General features: G+C 41.4%; 2 protein-coding genes across 9 annotated transcripts in view; one reads left to right on the forward strand and one right to left on the reverse strand.

The window, feature by feature from the left end:
• Positions 1–196: 196 nt before the first annotated feature.
• Positions 197–15,944, forward strand: LOC145443393 (filamin-B-like). 2 transcript variants are annotated; one of them, XM_080321364.1, is made up of 7 exons: positions 197–352; positions 487–599; positions 12,731–12,884; positions 14,724–14,861; positions 15,039–15,157; positions 15,225–15,330; positions 15,398–15,944. In XM_080321364.1, exons 1-7 carry the CDS (start codon positions 268–270, stop codon positions 15,583–15,585), a joined length of 903 nt encoding a protein of 300 aa, XP_080177490.1. In that variant the 5' UTR covers positions 197–267; the 3' UTR covers positions 15,586–15,944. The 2 variants fall into 2 exon arrangements, with proteins under 2 accessions (XP_080177490.1, XP_080177491.1); XM_080321365.1 differs by having other exon boundaries at positions 15,102–15,157.
• A 4,534-nt stretch (positions 15,945–20,478) lies between these two features.
• The window catches only part of LOC145443329 (spectrin beta chain, non-erythrocytic 1-like), a 57,511-nt gene continuing 56,001 nt past the window's right edge, over positions 20,479–21,988 (reverse strand). For all 7 annotated transcript variants that reach the window (XM_080321313.1, XM_080321310.1, XM_080321315.1 and 4 more), the window contains one exon: positions 20,479–21,435. In XM_080321313.1, the coding sequence (XP_080177439.1) occupies positions 21,283–21,435 (153 nt within the window). In that variant the 3' untranslated portion in view covers positions 20,479–21,282. The remainder of the gene's footprint in view (positions 21,436–21,988) is intronic.

The following is a 21,988-nucleotide window of genomic DNA, read 5'->3' on the forward strand; positions in this document are numbered from 1 at the left end:
ATGTCTTGGTAATTGAAGAAGTATGTTACGAGCGAGAGTATCGAATCATGGGCTAGAGTTGACGGAAAAGTCATTTAAAGGGTAATTAAGCGACATTCTTGTTACTATCACAATTGTTTCAAAGTCGTCGAAGATCATTATCACTTACAGTATATCTTGCCCGTGACAGCTGCAATGACATTGCTTCCGCAACAACATAAATTTGCAGTTGAACAGAGGATTGTGCATCTGCATGACAACATCAACAGCTTATGAAGTGTAAATAACATGCATGATACGATCGAGGATGGGAAATGTGCAAACTTTCGTTTTCGTGCCAACATTCGAAACTGGATGACACAGGAAGCAACAGGTAGTAAGAGATCGGATCATTAATTGAGTAAATGGATGCTGGGAGTTGGATAAATGGTAGCTTTAGTTTACGTTAAGTGAGACGATACTCCTCAATGTCCTGGAATGCATCAGTGATTACAATTTTCCTTTCAGAAGCACTTATTGAAGATATAGTGGCATCTATCCTCCGACCTTGTGGAAAAAATAAAAGGGTTCATATATATCGCAATGCAGATGATACTTGCAGCGTCCAGTTTCTACCAAAGGTACTCAGTTGGAATTCTTGATCCAGATAGGATCAAAGACTGTAGTAGCGTATCCTATATGTGTGTAATCCATAAGTCGGCTGTTCTGTAATGTGTCCCGCGGTGCGTTGGAAACTACCATGGGGCAATATTCCCCTTGCCGTGCACGGCGCATGTTCCCTGATGAAATTTAGAAGTGCTCATATTAACCGAGCATATGGACAGTGGACACTTTTTCTCGATATTAAATTTTAAAGTCGCCGAATTTCAATTTGTTGAACATAAATGAAGTATAGCTGGGACCGCATGCGAACAAGAGCCATTTATTGGTGTGGTAACTATATCACCTTAAATTATGAGCTGAATCGCCATATTCTACTTCTGTGCTGTAGATCTTCCTCACGCATAACCTAATTGACAAAATGTTACTGTAGTTTTTAATCGAAAACGAACTATGTCGTCTATGCCTATAGTCACCTGCTATTTGTTTGATGAAGAACAGGCTTACAGGCCAGCCATTCCTGAGTGTATATGCTTTAATTTGGTGACAGATAGGATAGGATATTTGATGACAAAGTCACCGGCGCACCGAGCTAACGAAATTTTTCGTAAGAAATTTGAGAACCACAACACATTTACACCATCGTCAATGCCAATGGAGTAGACATGGGCGAAGGCCTTTGCCACTGCAAATGTTTGACTTGTTTGTTTGGGCGTCATATGTATTTTCGAGAGATTTAATTACCGTAATGTTTCATGTATTGTACGCCTCCATGTATAATACGCACCCTGAAAATGGCGTGTAGATTCTGGAGAAAAGCCTGTACCCGTGTATAGTACGCAGTACGCACCCTGCATTCGCAGTTAGGGCTGGGCAAAATCGAGTACCTGGGTGATTCGATTCTGAATCACGTAATATGCTTCGAGTCGAGTCGAGTATCGAGTATCACCCATTATGATGTCATAATACAATGTAATACGTCACACTTCAAATATGTACTGTTTATGCCACCACAAAGAATATAATGCCTGTTATCAATCTCATAAATGATACCATGGTATTTTTTGGACCATACCGATTTCATTCCACTTGGTGACAATGTTGTGGGATAATCGTGACTTTGGAAATGTGCGACGTCCAGTAACCTTCGTAGCTTTGTACTATATGTTTCGTATGCTACGATACCGTCAACCAAGGTTTAAAGGCCTCAACAGTGAAAATTAGTATCGCAACTATAATTCTCGTTGATAAATTAACTTTCAGTGAAGATAAGCGTATAATTTCAGTACTCGAAAAAATCGTCTTTTACTACTCGACTCGAATCATTAAAATTAATACTCGATTCAGATTCGAGTACTCGAATCATTATGCCCAGCCCTATTCGCAGTACATGAGTAGTAGGCTACATGCGTAAATGCCGATTATACAGGCTTCTCGTGTTGACAAACTTGCGCATATGATAAGTTACTGGCGATGGTTATGTTTTAGTATTCGATGCCATTCTGTTTTGCGATATCACTGTTGAACAATCATGACATTACCATCGCTAATCATTATACATTTAACGTTAACGGCATTGTCTCCAAACGATTGTAAATAGCAGCCAAAGCTTGCGAGGGCCGCGGCGCGATAATTCGGGCCAGCTAGGATATCTTGCTCACGAGGCAAATTACAGATACGATTGCTCAGACCAACGATTATATCGTGTGCACCAGGCCTGTTGGAGATGCGACGTGTAGAGGCCAGCGATTATATCTTGCGCAAATGGCCTGTTGTATATATGCGATTGTTCCTTTAGGCCTGCCGGTGACGCGATAAATTAGCGCGGATTGTCGTGCGCGCGTGCAGCAATCAATGACCTAATTTCGCTCGCGTACAAATGACAAACCAACTTAGCAGGAGATAGCGTGCTGTGTGCTGCGCAGACGTGGCAACACGCTTTTCGCTGAATTGGTAGCGCGCAACACTGATAATACGAATTAGTGGGCAAGATGGCTGAATGTGATGCGCGATTGAAAACAAACATGAAAAGAAGTGTGATTTTAAGTATTATTTCGAAGGAGACATTTTAAAGACTTGTTGTACCCATGCATAATACGCACCCCCCCCCCCCCCCCCGATTTTGGAAAATACATGGAAAATTACGAGTAACTTGAAAATTTTCTTCGAGCTTCGCAATTTAAATGTGTCTAGATTGCTTAATTTTGAAATGCATACTTTTCGCTCTCCCCCTCAAGAAGAAAAAGCACAATTTATGGGAATAAGCATTTCGGTGCGGGTCATTACCGCGCCACGACACACCACAATACATATACAGTCAACTGCCAATATGTGACTCCACGGAATGTGTTGTGGGCGTGAATAATAGGAATAGTCCTGTCTTTCCAATCCAAGCACCCACTGCAAATGCCACCCGCAGGCACCTACAGACGAATAAAAGCATGACGATTTGTGTGTGTGTCTCACGAAAGTTGTTCTTTTAGTCTGCTACGTTTGGGCGACTACAATATCTTTTGATTAATTACAAAACAGACCAGAGGTCACAAATTAACAACATACAATGAAGTAATTATAATAACATACCAGATGTTATACTTATAAATTACGTGCCCCAGCTCAACAGGTAAATCTGACCATCGCGGGATGAGAGAGTATTCGAAATGAATAATAATATAAGGCAATTACCATTATTATTGACGAAATTCAGTCTTCAACTTGAAAATTGACCACCTTCAGGGGGCCAACACCCACGTTTGGAGTGGGGGACGAAATTATGTTTACGTTCTGATTCTAGCTACAACCCACACTGACATGGTGTATAAGCGGATTGCTATGACGGCAGGTCCAAATATTGAGTAAAGAATTGTGAAATAACGATTGGAGCCGGTTTCATGTAGACATATGAGAATAAGATAAAGCGAACATAAAATTCTGCCGTCAACTTAATACTGATATATAGGGCCTATACTGCAAGCTGCCGTTACGAGAAACGGCAAAGAATGACTCGGTTACGATAAATATCAGCAGCTGTTGATTTTAAATTCTTCGTTGAGGAAGCCGTAATGTTTTATTTGACGAGTACAAAATTTGGGCATCCCTAAAAGACGGAAAAGCGGAAACAGCGGAAACAGCGGAAAACGAACCCTAAAACGCGGAAACAACGGAAACAGCGGAAACAATAAAAAATGCCGATTCCTAAAAGACGGAAAGACGGAAATAGCGGAAAACTTAACCATCGATTAAATAGCGGACTTTGATACTGACATAATCTGCTCGCTGCGGAATCTAAATCAGCGGAAAACGGAGTGTAGCCTGAGCAGCGGAAACAGCGGAAAAGTTAACCATACCATTTTGAGGCGAATATTACGGAAATATGACCATCGATTACATAGCGGACTTTGATACTAACATAATCTGCTGGCTACGGAATCTAAATCAGCGGAAAAACGGAGTGTAGCCGAAGCAGCGGAAACAGCGGAAAATTTAACCATACCAGTTTGAGGCGAATATGACGGAAAATTTGACCATCGATTACATAGCGGGCTTTGATACTGACATAATCAGCTCGCTGCGGAATCTAAATCAGCGGAAAAACGGAGTGTAGCCGAAGCAGCGGAAACAGCGGAAAATTTAACCATACCAGTTTGAGGCGAATATGACGGAAAATTTGACCATCGATTACATAGCGGACTTTGATACTAACATAATCTGCTGGCTACGGAATCTAAATCAGCGGAAAAACGGAGTGTAGCCGAAGCAGCGGAAACAGCGGAAAATTTAACCATACCAGTTTGAGGCGAATATGACGGAAAATTTGACCATCGATTACATAGCGGACTTTGATACTAACATAATCTGCTGGCTACGGAATCTAAATCAGCGGAAAAACGGAGTGTAGCCGAAACAGCGGAAAATTTAACCATACCAGTTTGAGGCGAATATGACGGAAAATTTGACCATCGATTACATAGCGGACTTTGATACTAACATAATCAGCTCGCTGCGGAATCTAAATCAGCGGAAAAACGGAGTGTAGCCGAAACAGCGGAAAATTTAACCATACCATTTTGAGGCGAATATTACGGAAATATGACCATCGATTACATAGCGGACTTTGATACTGACATAATCAGCTCGCTGCGGAATCTAAATCAGCGGAAAACGGAGTGTAGCCGAAGCAGCGGAAACAGCGGAAAATTTAACCATACCAGTTTGAGGAGAATATGACGGAAAATTTGACCATCGATTACATAGCGGACTTTGATACTAACATAATCTGCTGGCTACGGAATCTAAATCGCTCATCGTCGCTACTCAAGTAGAAGTAGAAGTAACACCGGAATTTCTACTCAAGTAGAAGTAGGAGTGGTGGTTCAAAGTAATTAAGTAAGCAGGTTTTCTAGGCTTATTTTTGCCTACAAAACTGAAAACTGTCAAGTAGAGGTAGAAGTAGTCTAAAATCATAACTACTTAAAAAGTAGTGTGAGTGGGCAAAATCTACTTCAAGTAATTCAAAAAGTAGGAGTACTTCGTTACTGACCACCTCTGAATTCATAAGTGCCTGAAAAAAGGTGTAATCACTGATAATTCACCCGAAATGCCAATGCTTGGGGTTTGTTTTTGATGGTATGGTGGGGTGTATTAGGCTTATTCACACCCACTGGGATGGGTGCAAATAATAATTCTAGTACTCAAAAGTTTGCACGATGTTCGGCCGCGTGTATTAGTTTCAAATAATTTATGAATTGAAAGCAATGAATTTGGTTAATACAAGCTTTTGGGTGGATGATACTATCAGGCAATTGTCTTAGTCTTTAAAAATATAGCCTAGTTATATGTTTACAAAAATATAGCCTAGTTATATGTTTACAAGTTTTTTTAGTCCTGTGGATAAACGGTCAAAGTAATTCTAAGCTGAAAGTATGCTCCAGCTTGGAAATAAATCTCTGAAGTTTGCAAGAGCAAAAGAAATATTGGAAAACCCTCAAATAATTTACGACAAACCGGCAGTACAGCCCAAAGGTGGAGAAGGTTATTTGTATCGCTCTCCATGTAACTCAGGAGGAAACGACTTTCAGTGTGATCAATATAGATTCATTCACATAGGAATGCATCACGACGATAAAATAGGGGTACGCAAGAGATATTATCACTTGAAGGATCCAGACGGCAAGCTTAGAAAATCGCTGTCTGGGTTCAAGCGACACGTATATTCACTGATTTTACAAGAAGATAGAGATACTGAGTCCAGCACCGTTTATCTGGTACACTACTTGGGGGACAGTACCCTGCACCGAGACAGTTCACACGGCAATGCAATTAAGAAAAAGGATTCTGTGTTCGTTCACACGTCTCGGACATGTCTGGAAGAAATCAAAAAAGACGACAGGAATACACCAAAACAGACGTACGCCGAGTTACAAGCTAAAGGAATGAGGCAATCGGATCAATCTAGAATGCCCACTGACAGACCGCGCGATGTGAAACAATGTGAAAATGTGAAATACATAAAGCGGCAGTCGCTTCGAATTTCCAAGGACACTGTATATAATGCATTAGAAATGTCGGATCACACTGACGGCTTTGTCAGAATGATCGAAATATATCCCGACATAACTATCCGCATGGCACACAGCGATTTGCTTGACGAAACTAGAAACATACTGAAAGCATCAATGCAGAATACGGAACTGCCACAAGTACTGTCTTATGATACCACTTTCTCCCTCGGAGACTTCTACGTTTCGGTCTTGGTGTGCCGCAACGTATTTTTAGTAGGGGACCCAATATTCCCAGTTGCATTTATGGTGCATGAGAAAAAATTCATGAAAAACCATGAAAACATGCTCCGCGACATATTGCACTGCCTCGGGATGGATAAATGCTCAAACATTCCATTTGTCACAGATCGAGAAAAGGGAATAACGAAACCACTCCATGAATTTTTTCCAAACTTGCCGAAGTTTTTTTGTCTGAACCATATACTCAAAGATGCTGAAAGATGGCTTCGCAATAACTCTTTCAAAAAGGACGAATTGAAAAGGATATTGGAGGATATACGCACGTTGGTTTCGTCGGAGGAAGAGGATCAATTCAACGATAAATACGATACGTTGGCAAATCGATGGCCAGGCAAATTCAGAACATATTTCGACAAGTATTTAAACGGAGACATTTCTAAAAATACCTGCAAATTCAGAACGAAGCATTTTTCCGCTTTGAATGAGGGCCCACCTACTAACAATATCAGCGAATCAATGAATAACGTTCTGAAAGCTGCGAGCGGGCGTAAGGAAATGACATTGGATGCTATCATATTGTGGTTTCATCAACTGCAGACGGGCTACTTGAATGATTTTCGTCGCGCGGAAGGCGTCAAATTTGCCTCAAACTGGTATGGTTAACTTTTCCGCTGTTTCCGCTGCTCAGGCTACACTCCGTTTTCCGCTGATTTAGATTCCGCAGCGAGCTGATTATGTCAGTATCAAAGTCCGCTATGTAATCGATGGTCAAATTTTCCGTCATATTCGCCTCAAACTGGTATGGTTAACTTTTCCGCTGTTTCCGCTGCTTCGGCTACACTCCGTTTTCCGCTTATATGGATTCCGTAGCCAGCAGATTATGTCAGTATCAAAGCCCGCTATGTAATCGATGGTCAAATTTTCCGTCAAATTTGCCTCAAACTGGTATGGTTAACTTTTCCGCTGTTTCCGCTGCTTCGGCTACACTCCGTTTTCCGCTTATATGGATTCCGTAGCCAGCAGATTATGTCAGTATCAAAGCCCGCTATGTAATCGATGGTCAAATTTTCCGTCAAATTTGCCTCAAACTGGTATGGTTAACTTTTCCGCTGTTTCCGCTGCTCAGGCTACACTCCGTTTTCCGCTGATTTAGATTCCGCAGCGAGCTGATTATGTCAGTATCAAAGTCCGCTATGTAATCGATGGTCAAATTTTCCGTCATATTCGCCTCAAACTGGTATGGTTAACTTTTCCGCTGTTTCCGCTGCTCAGGCTACACTTCGTTTTCCGCTGATTTAGATTCCGCAGCCAGCAGATTATGTCAGTATCAAAGTCCTCTCTTCAATCGATGGTCAAATTTTCCGTCATATTCGCCTCAAACTGGTATGGTTAAATTTTCCGCAGTTTCCGCTGCTTCGGCTACACTCCGTTTTCCGCTTATATGGATTCCGTAGCCAGCAGATTATGTCAGTATCAAAGCCCGCTATGTAATCGATGGTCAAATTTTCCGTCAAATTTGCCTCAAACTGGTATGGTTAACTTTTCCGCTGTTTCCGCTGCTCAGGCTACACTCCGTTTTTCCGCTGATTTAGATTCCGTAGCCAGCAGATTATGTTAGTATCAAAGTCCGCTATGTAATCGATGGTCAGATTTTCCGTCATATTCGCCTCAAACTGGTATGGTTAAATTTTCCGCTGTTTCCGCTGCTTCGGCTACACTCCGTTTTCCGCTTATATGGATTCCGCAGCCAGCAGATTATGTCAGTATCAAAGTCCGCTCTCTAATCGATGGTCAATCTTCCGTCAAATTTGCCTCAAACGGGTATGGTTAACTTTTCCGCTGTTTCCGCTGCTCAGGCTACACTCCGTTTTCCGCTGATTTAGATTCCGCAGCGAGCTGATTATGTCAGTATCAAATTCCGCTATTTAATCGATGGTTAAGTTTTCCGCTATTTCCGTCTTTCCGTCTTTTAGGAATCGGCATTTTTTTATTGTTTCCGCTGTTTCCGTTGTTTCCGCGTTTTAGGGTTCATTTTCCGCTGTTTCCGCTGTTTCCGCTTTTCCGTCTTTTAGGGATGCCCACAAAATTTCAAATCTTTGGCTGTTGTACATTCGCACCACATAGGCCTACTGGTCGCGAAGCAGCAACGGTCAAACTGCGTTTAACTAAGCACAAACAAACATCAATATGTAAAACACTATTTGAAACTAGGCAGAGTGGTGACTATTACCCTGCTGCGAGGTAGTGGCGTCTGAACTGTATCGATAACCTGATGTTCACCACGGTGGGTGGTCTTACAATCACTCTACAACAGGGGTCACCAACCCGGTGCCCGCGGGCACCAGGTAGCCCGCGAGTACTAAATGAGTAGCCCGCGAGCCTATTCTAAAAATAGGTGGAATAGCAGTATTTACCAATATTCGTCAGATCATTACCAGTGAGCTTTTAAATATATAGATTGATTGATTCAGTTATTCTTGTTTAAGACGCACTAACATGTAACTTACATATATAAACACTTGAAAATATCTTCAATTAAAATAATTAAAATATTGATGTATGTGATAGAATCACCAAAAATTCGAGATACGGCGCATTGCTTATACAGGCGACATGACGGAATGCCGTCCACGGTCTTCTTGAAATGGCGGTGGGTTTCTTTACGATAGCTCTACGACCAGGACAATGCCTATAAGTAGTAAACAATATTACTATTCGGAGTCAGATAGCCGTGAAGTACTAACAGATTTTCAATATCTGTAGCTTTTGGCACAGCTTGTTTCTGTTACACTCAACGCAGTTTAATATACCATGTTTCTAACTTTCTGTGATCGTTGCTGCTGTCCGGTATAATGAAATCTTGTCATTTCTGGACGATGAACAGTTGGAGTTTGTAACACTGGTAAGGAGAATTGTCCCATGAATCTTTGGGGGGTTTTCAGGGATAGAAGATCACGATGAAGATGACCAAAATTGCTCTTAAAAGTGTTTTTATGTACTAAAACATCATTTTGGTCACAAGCATCGGATTTTCCTGACAATTTTTCAAATCTGAACAACCCTAATGCACAGCAGCTATGAAGGTTGCAAGCGTCTATGGTTCAACTTAGCGTTGTGAATCAGCCTTTTCGGACATGAACTTCATCAAAAACAAACACAAAACACGCCTAATTAATGCACATCTGGAACACTTCCTCAGAATTGCAGTGTCAAGTTAAATACCGGAGTACAGCGCACTAGTTGGTATCATACAATGCCAGGTTTCCCACTGACTGCCATAGAAACAGATAACATGATGTCCAGTCCTGCCCAGTGCTATGAATATCAAAGCGGTAATTCAGTGTGACGCGGGTAAACGGCGGGAGTAGATAGTCGCCCGCCGCTTCAATCATTACGCAAAAGTAGCCCTCGGTTGCAAAAAGGTTGGTGACCCCTGCTCTACAACGTTCGTTATACCTCGAATATATATTTGCCATGTGTAGAGATACTTCTTACGCAATGCCGAGCAAAGCTATTACTTCTGACGTAATAATGAGAAGTGGCGTTTGAAAATCAGAGGTTGGTGCTATCACTAACCTAGTATAATATATCTTCCTTTTTCACGAATGTTCAGTTTATGTCATAGTCCTTGTACAAATGAAAAGTAATCGTTCTTTCTCAAAGAAATCGATTAGATATGGGAAGTAGTCGATTACGATTACGACTACTTTGGATTTTTTTCGAATGTAATCGATTGCGATTACGATTACTTCAAAATGCTGTAATCGTCGTAATCGATTACGATTAGTAATCGCGATTACCCCACGTCTGATCCCAACCCTACATTTCAGTGAAGTGATAGCCTATTAATGTACGATACCTAGCGACGACTTGGACCCCATAATGCCACAATGCTGAAGTACATATTGACGTTTTAAACGTCGCCAAATGTATCAACTGGTGCAATCAAATGATATAATAATCCCATACTATCACTATCTTCTGTCGCTTTGCCAACAATTTCGACGAGGACTTGCAAGGGAATATTAGCTTAATGCTTACACACTTTAACGGTCGAGGCCAGACCGGACAATGTATTATGCGTATCAGTATTGCTACGTTGATATTGAGTAGAGTGTAAAACGGGTTTCTATACTTGCTCATGATATTACCCCATTGACAAGTTATCGGGCTACAACAGTAGTAGCAAACACCCCAATCGCACGGATTTGATTTTTATGTTACAATAAACATATGAAGTCAAGATTGACCCCGTGCGCCTGCTAGATTTTTTGAATCAGGCAACGATATCAATTTCATTGATTGGTTGAATAAGCATCATTCGCTGACTACCTACATGTATAGTGCAGAGGTCTCAAACTCAAATGTGCTCGCGGGCCAGTTTCCTACTTTTTGATGGCACCGCGGGCAGCAGTCCCAGTAATAGCGGAATTCAATGTATTTCCAAGTTGGCCTCATTTGACAGGACCTTGCAGACTGACATTCCACACGCATCGTAAAAATGTGATTTACTATCGCTAATTCACGCCTGGCACGAAAAAAGAACATTTTTAGATATTTGAATAAAATTCAAAAAACACCATGCGAGAGTACCAATGCATCAGGACATCGTAAAAGCTGTCGCATTATAATTTTGCAACCAGTGGACATTTGACGTGTCGCAATTATAGGTAGAATATTATAATTTACAAAGATTGATCTGATATCAGAGTATTGGAGCAGTACAGTCTACTCCGGGCGTCAGGTATAGTCTACTCCTTATAACTAGGCTATTGATCATGTCATTACCAAAGTCGAATTTCATCAGTGTTAGATTTACCTTCAAATATTTGAACAGATCAATAACAACTTGAATATAATGATTACTGTGCCATAGCAATAGAAATGTCCAATCGCCGAAGAATCTATTTGTGTTACAGCTGTGAAGCGTAGACAACGACTACTTTATACTCGCCACATTTAATTGGCGATATTAACATGGATAAAGATACATAAGATGACACAGGATGTAATCAACTATAAATCGAAAAGGCAACATTATCCCATACCCTCCTGCTTAGATCTAAATAAGCTACGTAATGCAAGCTACGACCTTTTACTATTTTACTATTCCCCATACCAGTTTGATAATTTGTTGTGTCCGTGGTTGTACCAAGTCGCGGCGTTCCGAGTTACAAAAGTCCTTCTCTGATTGTATCTTTTGACGCGACTCAACTCGAGTCATTTTTATTTTATCACCTATTGAGTCCGAGTTCGAGTAATTGTACAAAAGGTCGCGCCCAAGTCCAAATCTTAATTTTCAGTGCGAATTATCAACGGGTCATGTTTAACCATCATAAACAAATAATATAACGTAATAGGTAATCTTCCCATGCGTCGTAAATTTTGAAAATGATGTAATAGTGAAGTTTGATGAGTAGTTTTAGGCTTCTGGAGCAGTTTTAGAGCGAATTTCAAGTTCTCAAATTAAAAAAAAAATGGTAGTTAAATATTGTCGAATAATTCGAAATCCAAAATGACGTCGCGGGCCGCACAAAATGGTCTCGCGGGCCGCGTGTTTGAGACCTCTGATGTAGTGTATTTCGCTCTTGATGTTGTGTTATTGCGGGTCAAGCGCACAGCAGAGAGTCATTCAATATTCACAAAAAGAAAAGGTGGATATTTCGAGGAAACTTTTGTAATAAAGCAAGTAAAATTTTTGAGATTGTCAAGGTGCATGCTCGTTCAGTGTTGATTGTTTTCGTGCTGCTGGCGCCATGCATAGAGTGGCCCTCAGTTAAAATGCAATAAATTTTACCCAAATATGTTATAATGACTTGAAAAATTGTAATATATGAAGAAGGTTCACAGTGCAGAACCTTCCAAGGTTCGTTTGTGAACGTGAACCTCTGAATTTCCGAGGTTCACACACAGAACGCGAAAGTGAACCTCACGTTTACACCATCTCTACCCCGTAGGCATGCCAGACTTTTTACATCAGACAACGATATCAATTTCATTGATTGGTTGAATAAGCATCATTCGCTCTTGATGTTGTGTGATTGCGGGTCAAGCTCACAGCAGAGAGTCACAAAATATTCACAACGGAAAACTGGATATCTCGACCAAACTTTTTTTTAAAAGCAAGTAAAATTCTGAGATTGTCAAGGTGCATGCTCGTTTAGTGTTGATTTTTTATGCTGCCTCCGACATGCATAAAGGTGTACCGCAGTTGAAAAGCTATAAATTCCAACCAAAGATGTTATAATGAAGTAAAAATTGTAATGTATGAAAAAGGTTCACAGTGCAGAACCTACCAAGGTTCGTTTATTAACGTGAACCTCTAAATTTCTGAGGTTCACACACAAAACGCGAACGTGAACCTCACGTTCACACCATCCCTACAGTAGGCCTATATAACATGTTCACAGGAACAGGGAACGCATGTCTTAAAGCTGCTTCGATCGAATCAACACGTACTAGGAAGCCCATTCGAGTTTAACGTAACGGAGAGAGTGACCGGAGGACATGATAAAGTCGTTGCATACGGTCCTGGGCTAACGAATCTGACCGTTAACGAGGAAGGTATGTATCTCTTAATAAGGCGCCAATAAGACTTTCCTCACCCTCTCGTCGATCGGATGGAAGAGTTAACGAAGCGAGTTGATTTTCGTTAGCAGCCGTGAAGGAGCCGACTGGGTCCGATGAATTCATTTAGTCTCAGAACATAGATAGAGCATGCTTTCACTAAGATTTGTTCACTATCGTGATCATTGCAATCGGTTACGATTATAATTACTTCTGAAAAGCGATGGATTACAGCAAAATCTAGCAGTAGTCGATTACTTATATATGGGAAAAGCAGTCAATATTATATTTATAGGCAGGCCCGTAACTGCCGCACCCCAGCCGAGCTCTAAGGGGGCCCAAAATTATTTCGTGAATTAGCATAAATTATATAGTATTTTTTGAAACTTTATGCAACTTTTTCAAAAATTTTTAGCGCTGTGCGCGATTTCAAGTTGCCAATTATCTTGATTTTGGGGTACTCTTCCCACAAGAAAAAATACGCAAGATTTATATAAATAGGCATATTGGCGTTGGCCATTACCGCGTCACGATGTACCAAGACATATAAAGTAGGCCATGTAACATGCGACTCCAAGAAGTGTGCCAGAACGATCGGCAGCGAGAAAACCTTGGCCGAAAAGGACTGCCCTAATGCTGACCGAAAATTTCGTTATATATACAAAATACTGTCTTGGCAATCTCACAAGACAAATACCATCCCGCAGGGAAACATTATATGCCAGTGAAGAAATACCAATTTGAAATGGTGTGCGTCTCTTAGTTTCGTAGCCTACGTTATGGCGATTCTATATTTTTGATATAGCAGACAGGAGGTCACGAAATACCATTATGTTAAGGAGTCATACCAACGGGCCCTACAGTTTCCAAGACACCTCACTCAGCTCTACTGGTAAATCTAATTACGTGAGCAGAGAGAATAAGAAGTTGATAGCAATATATATGCTATTCCCGATATTATTGACCGATTTTATCTTGAATTTTCGAAAATTTTCGCGCTTCGCGCTGGCTCACTAAGCAGTAAGCAATTCGTTTCGTGGCAAAAGCGAACAAGGTGACGGAGGGTAGGTTTATTACTCTATGGGAGCCCCAGACCCAAGATTTTTGGCGGGGCCTGACGAAGTGCTGTTTCATTCCTGCCACTCAGCTGTACCTGTAAATCTGATTACGTGAGCAGAGAGAGGATAAAAATTGATAGCAACTTGTATGCAATTCCCGATCATAAGGACCGATTGACTCATGAATTATAGAAAATTTTCGCGCTTCGCGCGTTTAGGCGAGAAAAGCTGACCCGCTAAACGGCCCCCAATGGAGGATAAGTAAGTAGCGGCAATAAGCGAACAGGCTGAGGGGGTTCGGTTCAACATATGGGGGGCCCAATACCAACGTTTTGGGGGGGTGGCGAAGTGCTGTTACGGCCCTGTTTATAGGCCTATTGCCGCCTCGGACTTGAGCCTTGAACGCGTATTCGAAAATAAACGATTGAGGCGAGGCTGCATCGAAGGATAACAAACTTTTGAAAACTGTGACGTCATCTGCTTGTCACGCCGCAGTTGTCCACTGTACAACTTTATATCGTTATAAGAATTTTCGTGTATGCTACGATATATACGCAATACGCATATTGCCCATGGGCGTACCAATACCCAGAGATATTTTTCGAATGCAATCAATTACGATGACTCGAAAATGATGTAATCGTCATATTCGATTATGATGACAAATCACGATTACCCCGAGTCTCATTGTAATGTTGTTGTTATGCGGTACCTCCTTCAGTCTACTCCATGTCGACATACAGACTTCTTGTGGTTTCAATTTTTGCATGTATAACAGCTACATTTGATATCGTAACCTCCGAAGCCGGCGAAGGCAAACTTGATGTATCGATACACGGGCCTTCCAAAGCTGATATCACTTATTCTGACATGAAGGACGGAACTGGCAGACTATCTTACACGATCACAGATCCTGGTGAGCCTCCAGATGAGTATAGTCGCCAAGGGCAACTATAATGTTTCAGAATTAAATCTTGCGAGACAAGTGACATATGTAGGCCTATATTTTGTTATACATAATGTTATACCTGCCTTACAAACAGGATACATAGGCCGCTCGAGCACTGCACCAATTTTACACACGCGATTTTAGGTAAGTACAATATCCACATAAAGTTTGACGGTAATCACATCCCCGGGAGTCCATTTGAAGCAGAGGCCAGAGGATTCGGGAGAATACCTGGACCTGCAGACCTACCAAATAAACCGCAGGTACAGCATCCCAATGCGATATCGTTCATTTGCACTGCTATATAATTCCTGAATGCATCATCGACAGTCGTTTCCTAGCTATGACGTTGGTTCTTTGGAAGCGACCGGAGAAGGCTTGTACCTCGGTGAATTCGGAAAGAAGGCGATTTTTCGTGTCAATTGCCCTGAATCCGGTAAGTTTCGTTCCGTTTCTTTACATATTACTGACTGTATTACTAACTTGGTGTTATTTCCGCGTAGGAACAAATTCGCTTATCATCGGAATAGTCGGTCCGTCAGGCCCGTGCGAGGACATCGTATTAAAAAAACTGAACAGCAAGACATTCGAAGTCGTGTATATCCCGGAAGAGACTGGAGAATTCGTCGTTGTTATCAAGTGGGGCGACGAGGACATTAACGGCAGCCCGTTCAGAGTGATGATCTCCTAGCTCTTTGACGACAACACGAGGATGTACGCCGTCCAGTTATTTCTATATCTCACCTCACGCCGTCTCCATCAACATATCAACCATATAAAATATAATACAATGGTTCCAAACCAGGATTCAAACGAACCCCGCTATGTACCAGTCTCATGTGTTCGCTCTTACTTTAATACCTTGTTTGAGCAATCTTGTACTGTGCATGGATATTCTACTAGATCAGGGGTGGGTAATTATTTTCCTCCGCGGGCCAAATAAGAAGTGAGAAATACGTTGGCGGGCCGAGTGAAAAAATTTAGCTAAATTCTGCAGGTTATTTTAATTTTATTTTTGAGTTACATTGTTAATAAATGCTGCCCAGTGAATGTGTTGATATTTGGTAATGAGAGAGTGACTGTTGATTAAAAAAATATCTATTTGCCGGCATGATTCGAAACAATGTTAAACATTACACATTTTACCTCTCTTTAAACCCTTATCCACGTTCTTTTATTAAGACTCTAAAACAGTGGTTGTCAAACTTTTTAGGCACGCTTTCCTTTGTGATAGTGAACAATTTCGCGCCCCCTTATCATCATATCACAAAATATCAAAAAGTGCAACCAGAATGCTAGCAATCCCAGCAGATAGTTTGATGACATGGAAGAGTATGACTGTTGATTAGAGAATAATGAAATATAAAAGACGGACAACACACAGAGCAATGACTATAAAGTGGGGGTAAATCGCGCAGAGCGCGAAAAATTTTTTCAAATAAACTTCGGCTGCGCGCCACCCATCTGATGCTTTCACGTCCTCCCGTTCGAGAACCATGGCACTGAAATATGTATGCAATGGTACAAAGCTTATTTTCTTGGTCGCTGCCTTCCGAGCAGTGTGCAGCTTAAATAGCCTTAATGTTGAGCGATGCTTGCAGTTTTTCTGAACTTCGCACTCCCTTGACCGAGTGTTTCATGTTTTGTCATGAGACCGACTTTAATTGAGATCTTTAATCTCGGCGAAATGCTCGGAAAAAAGCAGAAAGGACGGGATTACCCCCGACTCTAGAATACGAATATTTAGTGCTCTAAATTCTAAATCTAAACCTTCTTTGAATTTCAGTTTTCGGCTTTCTTTTTTTTGGCATGCCCGTTAATCCTTCATGTGTGATAGATATGATGAGTCATATAGTAATCGCGAGCAATGATTGACTTGTTTTACGAATTACGGATTTGGAAACGTATCACGCCACGTCACAGATTGAAACACATACCGTATAATGCGTAATGCGACAATGGCAACAAGGAAGGTTTGAACTAAAGCAGTGATTCCCAACCGCGGCCCTGAGGGCCGCATGCGGCCCCCAGCTAGCCTTTCTGCGGTCCCCACAAAAATATTGAGAACTCGATTTATGAAAAAATAAAATAAAATACTCTTGCTTGGCTTGGAATCTGGAGTTTTCAATTATAGGATTGCAGGAAAGTTGTGAGTAGACTGATAGGATTAAGTCATTGCTGTTTCAATACAATGTGCCCTAACTTTCCAGTTGAACGAGCAGTACCTATAGATATAGGTATATATATAGGTATTGACAGGACCGTAGCTGCCGCACCCCAAGTCCCCCAATTGGGGGAACGAGCTCGAAGGGCCCCAAAATTATTTAGTGAATTAGCATGAATTATAGAGTATTTTATGAAATTTCGGGCAACTTTTTCAAAAATTTTTCGCGCTTCGCGCGATATCAAGTTTCCAAGTAGACTATACCTTAATTATTGGATACTCTTCCACCAAGATAAAGTACGCAAGATTTATAGAAGTGGGCATATCGGGGTTGGCCATTACCGCGTCACGACGCACGAAGACATATAAAGTTTTAGGCCATATAACATGCGAATCCAAGAAGTGTGCCAGAACGATCGACAGCGAGAAAACCTTGACCGAAAAGGACTGCCCTTACGCTGACCAGAAACTTCGTTATATATATATACAAATTACATATAGGTATAATTGCCCATAGGCGCCTAAATGACTGGTGCCAAATATTCCTGTCTTGGCAATCTGAACCTCACGAGACAAATAGGCTACCATCCCGCAGGGAAGAATTATATGCCAGTGAAGAAATCGTATGCATCTTTTAGTTTAGTACGTTTGGGCGATTCTATATTTTTTGATATAGCAGACTGGAGGTCACAAAATAAAATCATGTAACGAAGTCATACCAACGGGTCCGACCGTCCGAATATGTTTAATTATTATTTACGGGCCCTACAGTTTCCAAGACACCTCACTCAGCTCTACCGCGGTATGTGTAATTACGTGAGCAGAGAGGACAAGTAATTGATAGCAATATATATGATATTCCCGATCTTGTTGACGTATTTTATTTTGAATTAATGAAAATTTTCGCGCTCAACGCTGGCTCACTAAACGGTGATCCTGATTTCGTGGCAGAAGCGAACAACGGCAGGGGGGTCGGTTTAGCACCCTATGGGAGCTCATGACCTAAGTGTTTTGAGGAGCATGATGAAGTGCTGTTTCGTTCCTGCCAACTGGTATAGCCCGAATATTTTAAATTATTCCTTACCTTTTCAAACACAACTCACTCGGCTCAACCGGTCAATCTGATTAGGTGAGGAGAGGGAGGATAAAAATTGATGCCAATATATGTTCAATTCCCGATTATATTGACCGATTCGATCATGAATTATAGAAATTTTTGGCGCTACACGCGATTAGTCGTGAGAAGCCGCCTAAAACGGACACCCGATTTAGATGATAAATAGCGGTAAACAGCCATCTATAGCCTGAGGGGGCCAAGAGCAAGGTTGGGGGGGGGGTCTGACGAAGTGCTGTTGTGGCTCTGGGTATTGATAATTAATTTACGGATAGATGTGCAACAAGTGACTCACGATTAAATACGCCGAGATGCGTGCTGCTTAGCCGGCAAAAACAGCATAATTGGTAGTCCTATAGCTCGCGACCCAAGCGTCCGAATAATTTGTTATGACGGTGTTTATCGAAAGGAGGTGTCGCACTGATTCAAAGAATATGAATTGAAATATCGCCAGGGCAATAAAACTACTCCGAAATAGCCAGCAAAGGATGATTGTTATGAACAACGGGAGCGCGGAAACACAATGGCCAATAGCGTCAAGCGAATGATCGGAGCAATGCGAATTTTCATATTTTGGTGACTATTTTGGGTTCCTTTCATTGACCTGGTATTCGTGCGGCCCCGACCGTACTCTGAAATACTAAATTTGGCCCTGCCACCGAAAAAGGTTGGGAACCACTGAACTAAAGTAAACTATGAAAGAGTAATTTCTTGTGACTTCAATTGCTACTCATACTTTGCCACATTGCCTTTATTTTGAATCTGACGCAGGCGAGGTATGTAGGCAGCGTAATCGTGGCATATTAATGAACAGGCTACAAAGTAAACTAATTTCCTTTTCATCTGATACAGCTATAGTTTTAGTCCTTCAAAAAGCAATTTTGTTTTGAATTCCATGCAACCTTTCGCGGGCCGCACAGAATAGCTTCGCGGGCCGCATTTGGCCCAGGTCTGTACTAGATCATCGTAATCTGGACATCTGTATGTTCACCGCATGAACTCTAGACTCACCCAACAGTCTATTGAATATATGGGCCCGATTTTTTGGAATAACGTACCCGATAATTTCAAAGAACTGCCTCAACATGAATTTAAGAGCCAATACCTGGATTACCTTCATGCATATTACAATAAGAACTGAGAGTCTGTACCCGTTATATATTATATATCTATTTATTGTTTTTATGTTACCATGGCTACCGTCTTTGTTATATATTTGTGTTTATTATTTTCTTCCATGTTGCAGACTGTCCAGTGTCCACTGTTATATTATTTTACAATTAATACACTCGATTACTTCACCGTCATGGAGGTGATGAGTAACAAGGCCTTTATAGGTCATATCGTCGCCTCCAGTCAAATTTTTGTTTGACAAATCAATAAATGTCTGTCTGTCTCTCTACCATAGAACAGTGCCTACTCCGGAGCTCGTTGACACCGCTGCTCCGGCTACAGCTCCGATAAATACCCGTGTGAAAACTTTCTATTGGGTCAGTGTCAGCTATAAAAATGTGACTGTTCTGGCGTCAAATCCCCAGCAACGTGGTTAGTTAGAAAAGGTGACCCAAAAGGTCACTATTCTTAGTTTTTCGCAGGATTGTTGTTATAAATTATGTGCAGGAATATCTAGCCCTGATATGTGAAAGTCAATAGTATTATAATAGCATCTCATGAAACACGTGAGAGCCGGAGCTATTAGAATTTCACATAGAGCTCTGACGAATATCCACGGGTCTGGGGCTCCGGCGATCCAACACACACCCCACTCCTACAACTAGGGCTGCATTGAAAACAAATGTTGTTTCAAAACACTTTAAACTCTAACAAATGTCACAAGTTTTAAAAAATGCCATTTTCAAAAGAACAAAATTGTGTATTTTTCATGAGTTGTTTAATTACGCCGTAATACTTTCGGAAAAACATGTAGTTTTAGGTTGAACATACTTTGAAATCGGGGTAGGAGGACCCTTTATCAAATCAGAAAAGTTTGTTGATCAAGACTGAAATAAGTGGATTTAGTTATTTTTGCTGGAAAATTTGAGGAGTTCACTGAAAAAAAGGTCGTGTCCTTTCGATAGAACCCCAAATTTCCCGCTCAAATGTCTGGCCGGACGTATGACAACCCTACTTTAGATCAATATACTGCTATTGTTCGGCATCACATCATCCAGCGCACTATAGCCATGATAGAAGCAACCTGGTTGAGATAAGACTTCTTCCGCTTAGCTGAACTCCATCTACCATTACCAGATCAAAATGCCCACCGCCTCAAGACTAACTTGAAGACCAGCTGAAAGAAATCCGCGTTATCTTGTGAGTATCGGGAATTTATTAACCGCGACTTCCTCAATACGTACAGTACAGAGAGAGAATTGATTATATGATTAACGAATTGATTCTACGGAAAGAACTTCGAAAAAAACAGAAAATCGAGCGTTAAAATGCCTACAGTAACATATCACCGAAGTTGCCAGACGCAGTACGCTAATATATTTACAAGACTCGGGAGCACCATGCGAAGTAGTCAGGTACCATTCATGCAAAGTCCGAAGCGAAAAGCCGCACAGCTCTCGAAGGTGTAAATAATTCGCCACCGCAAGCACAACCACACCGGCCTTGGCTGACGACGCGTGGCGGTGACGTCACAATTGATACATTTGGTCGCGATAATCAGTGCGATTAGTGCGGATGACAGTGTACAGGTTTTGGATTAGTGGTTTGCGGAGCCGTGAGGGACATGATTATTCGAATAAGCTATGTCTGATCGCAAATCGACACAGTTGAAGACGGTAGGTCTGTCGATTAATCAGTAGCGCGCAGGATACCGTACGGTGAAATAGCGCGCCCGTAGACACCACAGACATCGCAGACACCGTAGGCACCGTCAATTACACAGACTAATTTTCAGGCTAATCAAGATACTGAGCAAAAGTAAATCAACACTTATCGAATTACAGAATGAAACACATGAGAAAATGCCTAATCCGTAGACATTACGCACATCAAAAGCAACGAATCAGTCCACCCGACTTTCGTTCGTTTAATAACTACGACTTTCGAGCCTTATCTTGAAGAGGTTGATATTTGGGTTACGGTGAGGTGGGGTGCGTTCATTTCTTCTTTCCAGACTTTTTGGGTTTTTCCTTTCGTTTCTTCCCCTGTCCGGGTTCCGGGACCAGCGACGAGCGGGTGGGAGTGCTGACACCGCTGTTGATCGAAGCGTCCAAGTTCTGAAGGCGGCCCATCCACGATTGCATTTCATCCTACGAGCGAAAAAAGGAAAGGTTCATACTCACACATAGGACAACAATCATTTCGCACCAATTAGCATAGGTGGTGAAGGTAAGCGTCAAGGTCAATGACTCGATGGTACTTGAAACACAGGTAGATGTACAAGTGACGCCTTAAATTTCTATTCCATTTGGAGTAAGAGTGGCGATTTTCAAGACATGCCAAAACTACTACGATTGGAATATGTAGTTTCAAAATGTAGATTTGGTCAAGGGATCGAATACTTTTAACGGTTAATAATATCGGAGGCAGTTTCATTCGAAATTGCAAGACGTATCCTCGTGACTAACGCAAAATGGCTGCTGATGCTACACACAGGTGCAATCTTTGACAATATATTCCTTTACCGTGACACAATGAGCTATATTACGCAGTGCAAATTACAATTCCACCCATAAAGTGATGCAAACTCATCCTGTAACGACTTTCTACCTTTCAAAACCTTAACCGTTAAAATAACTGCTCAAGTAGAAGTGGAACATAACAGTAAACAGTGCATATATATAGAAAACTTATTCGAGTACT

The sequence above is a fragment of the Botryllus schlosseri genome, chromosome 7, assembly GCF_051294905.1.
Source record: "Botryllus schlosseri isolate E-star chromosome 7, Bs_hap1, whole genome shotgun sequence".
Classification (NCBI taxonomy): Eukaryota; Metazoa; Chordata; class Ascidiacea; order Stolidobranchia; family Styelidae; genus Botryllus; species Botryllus schlosseri.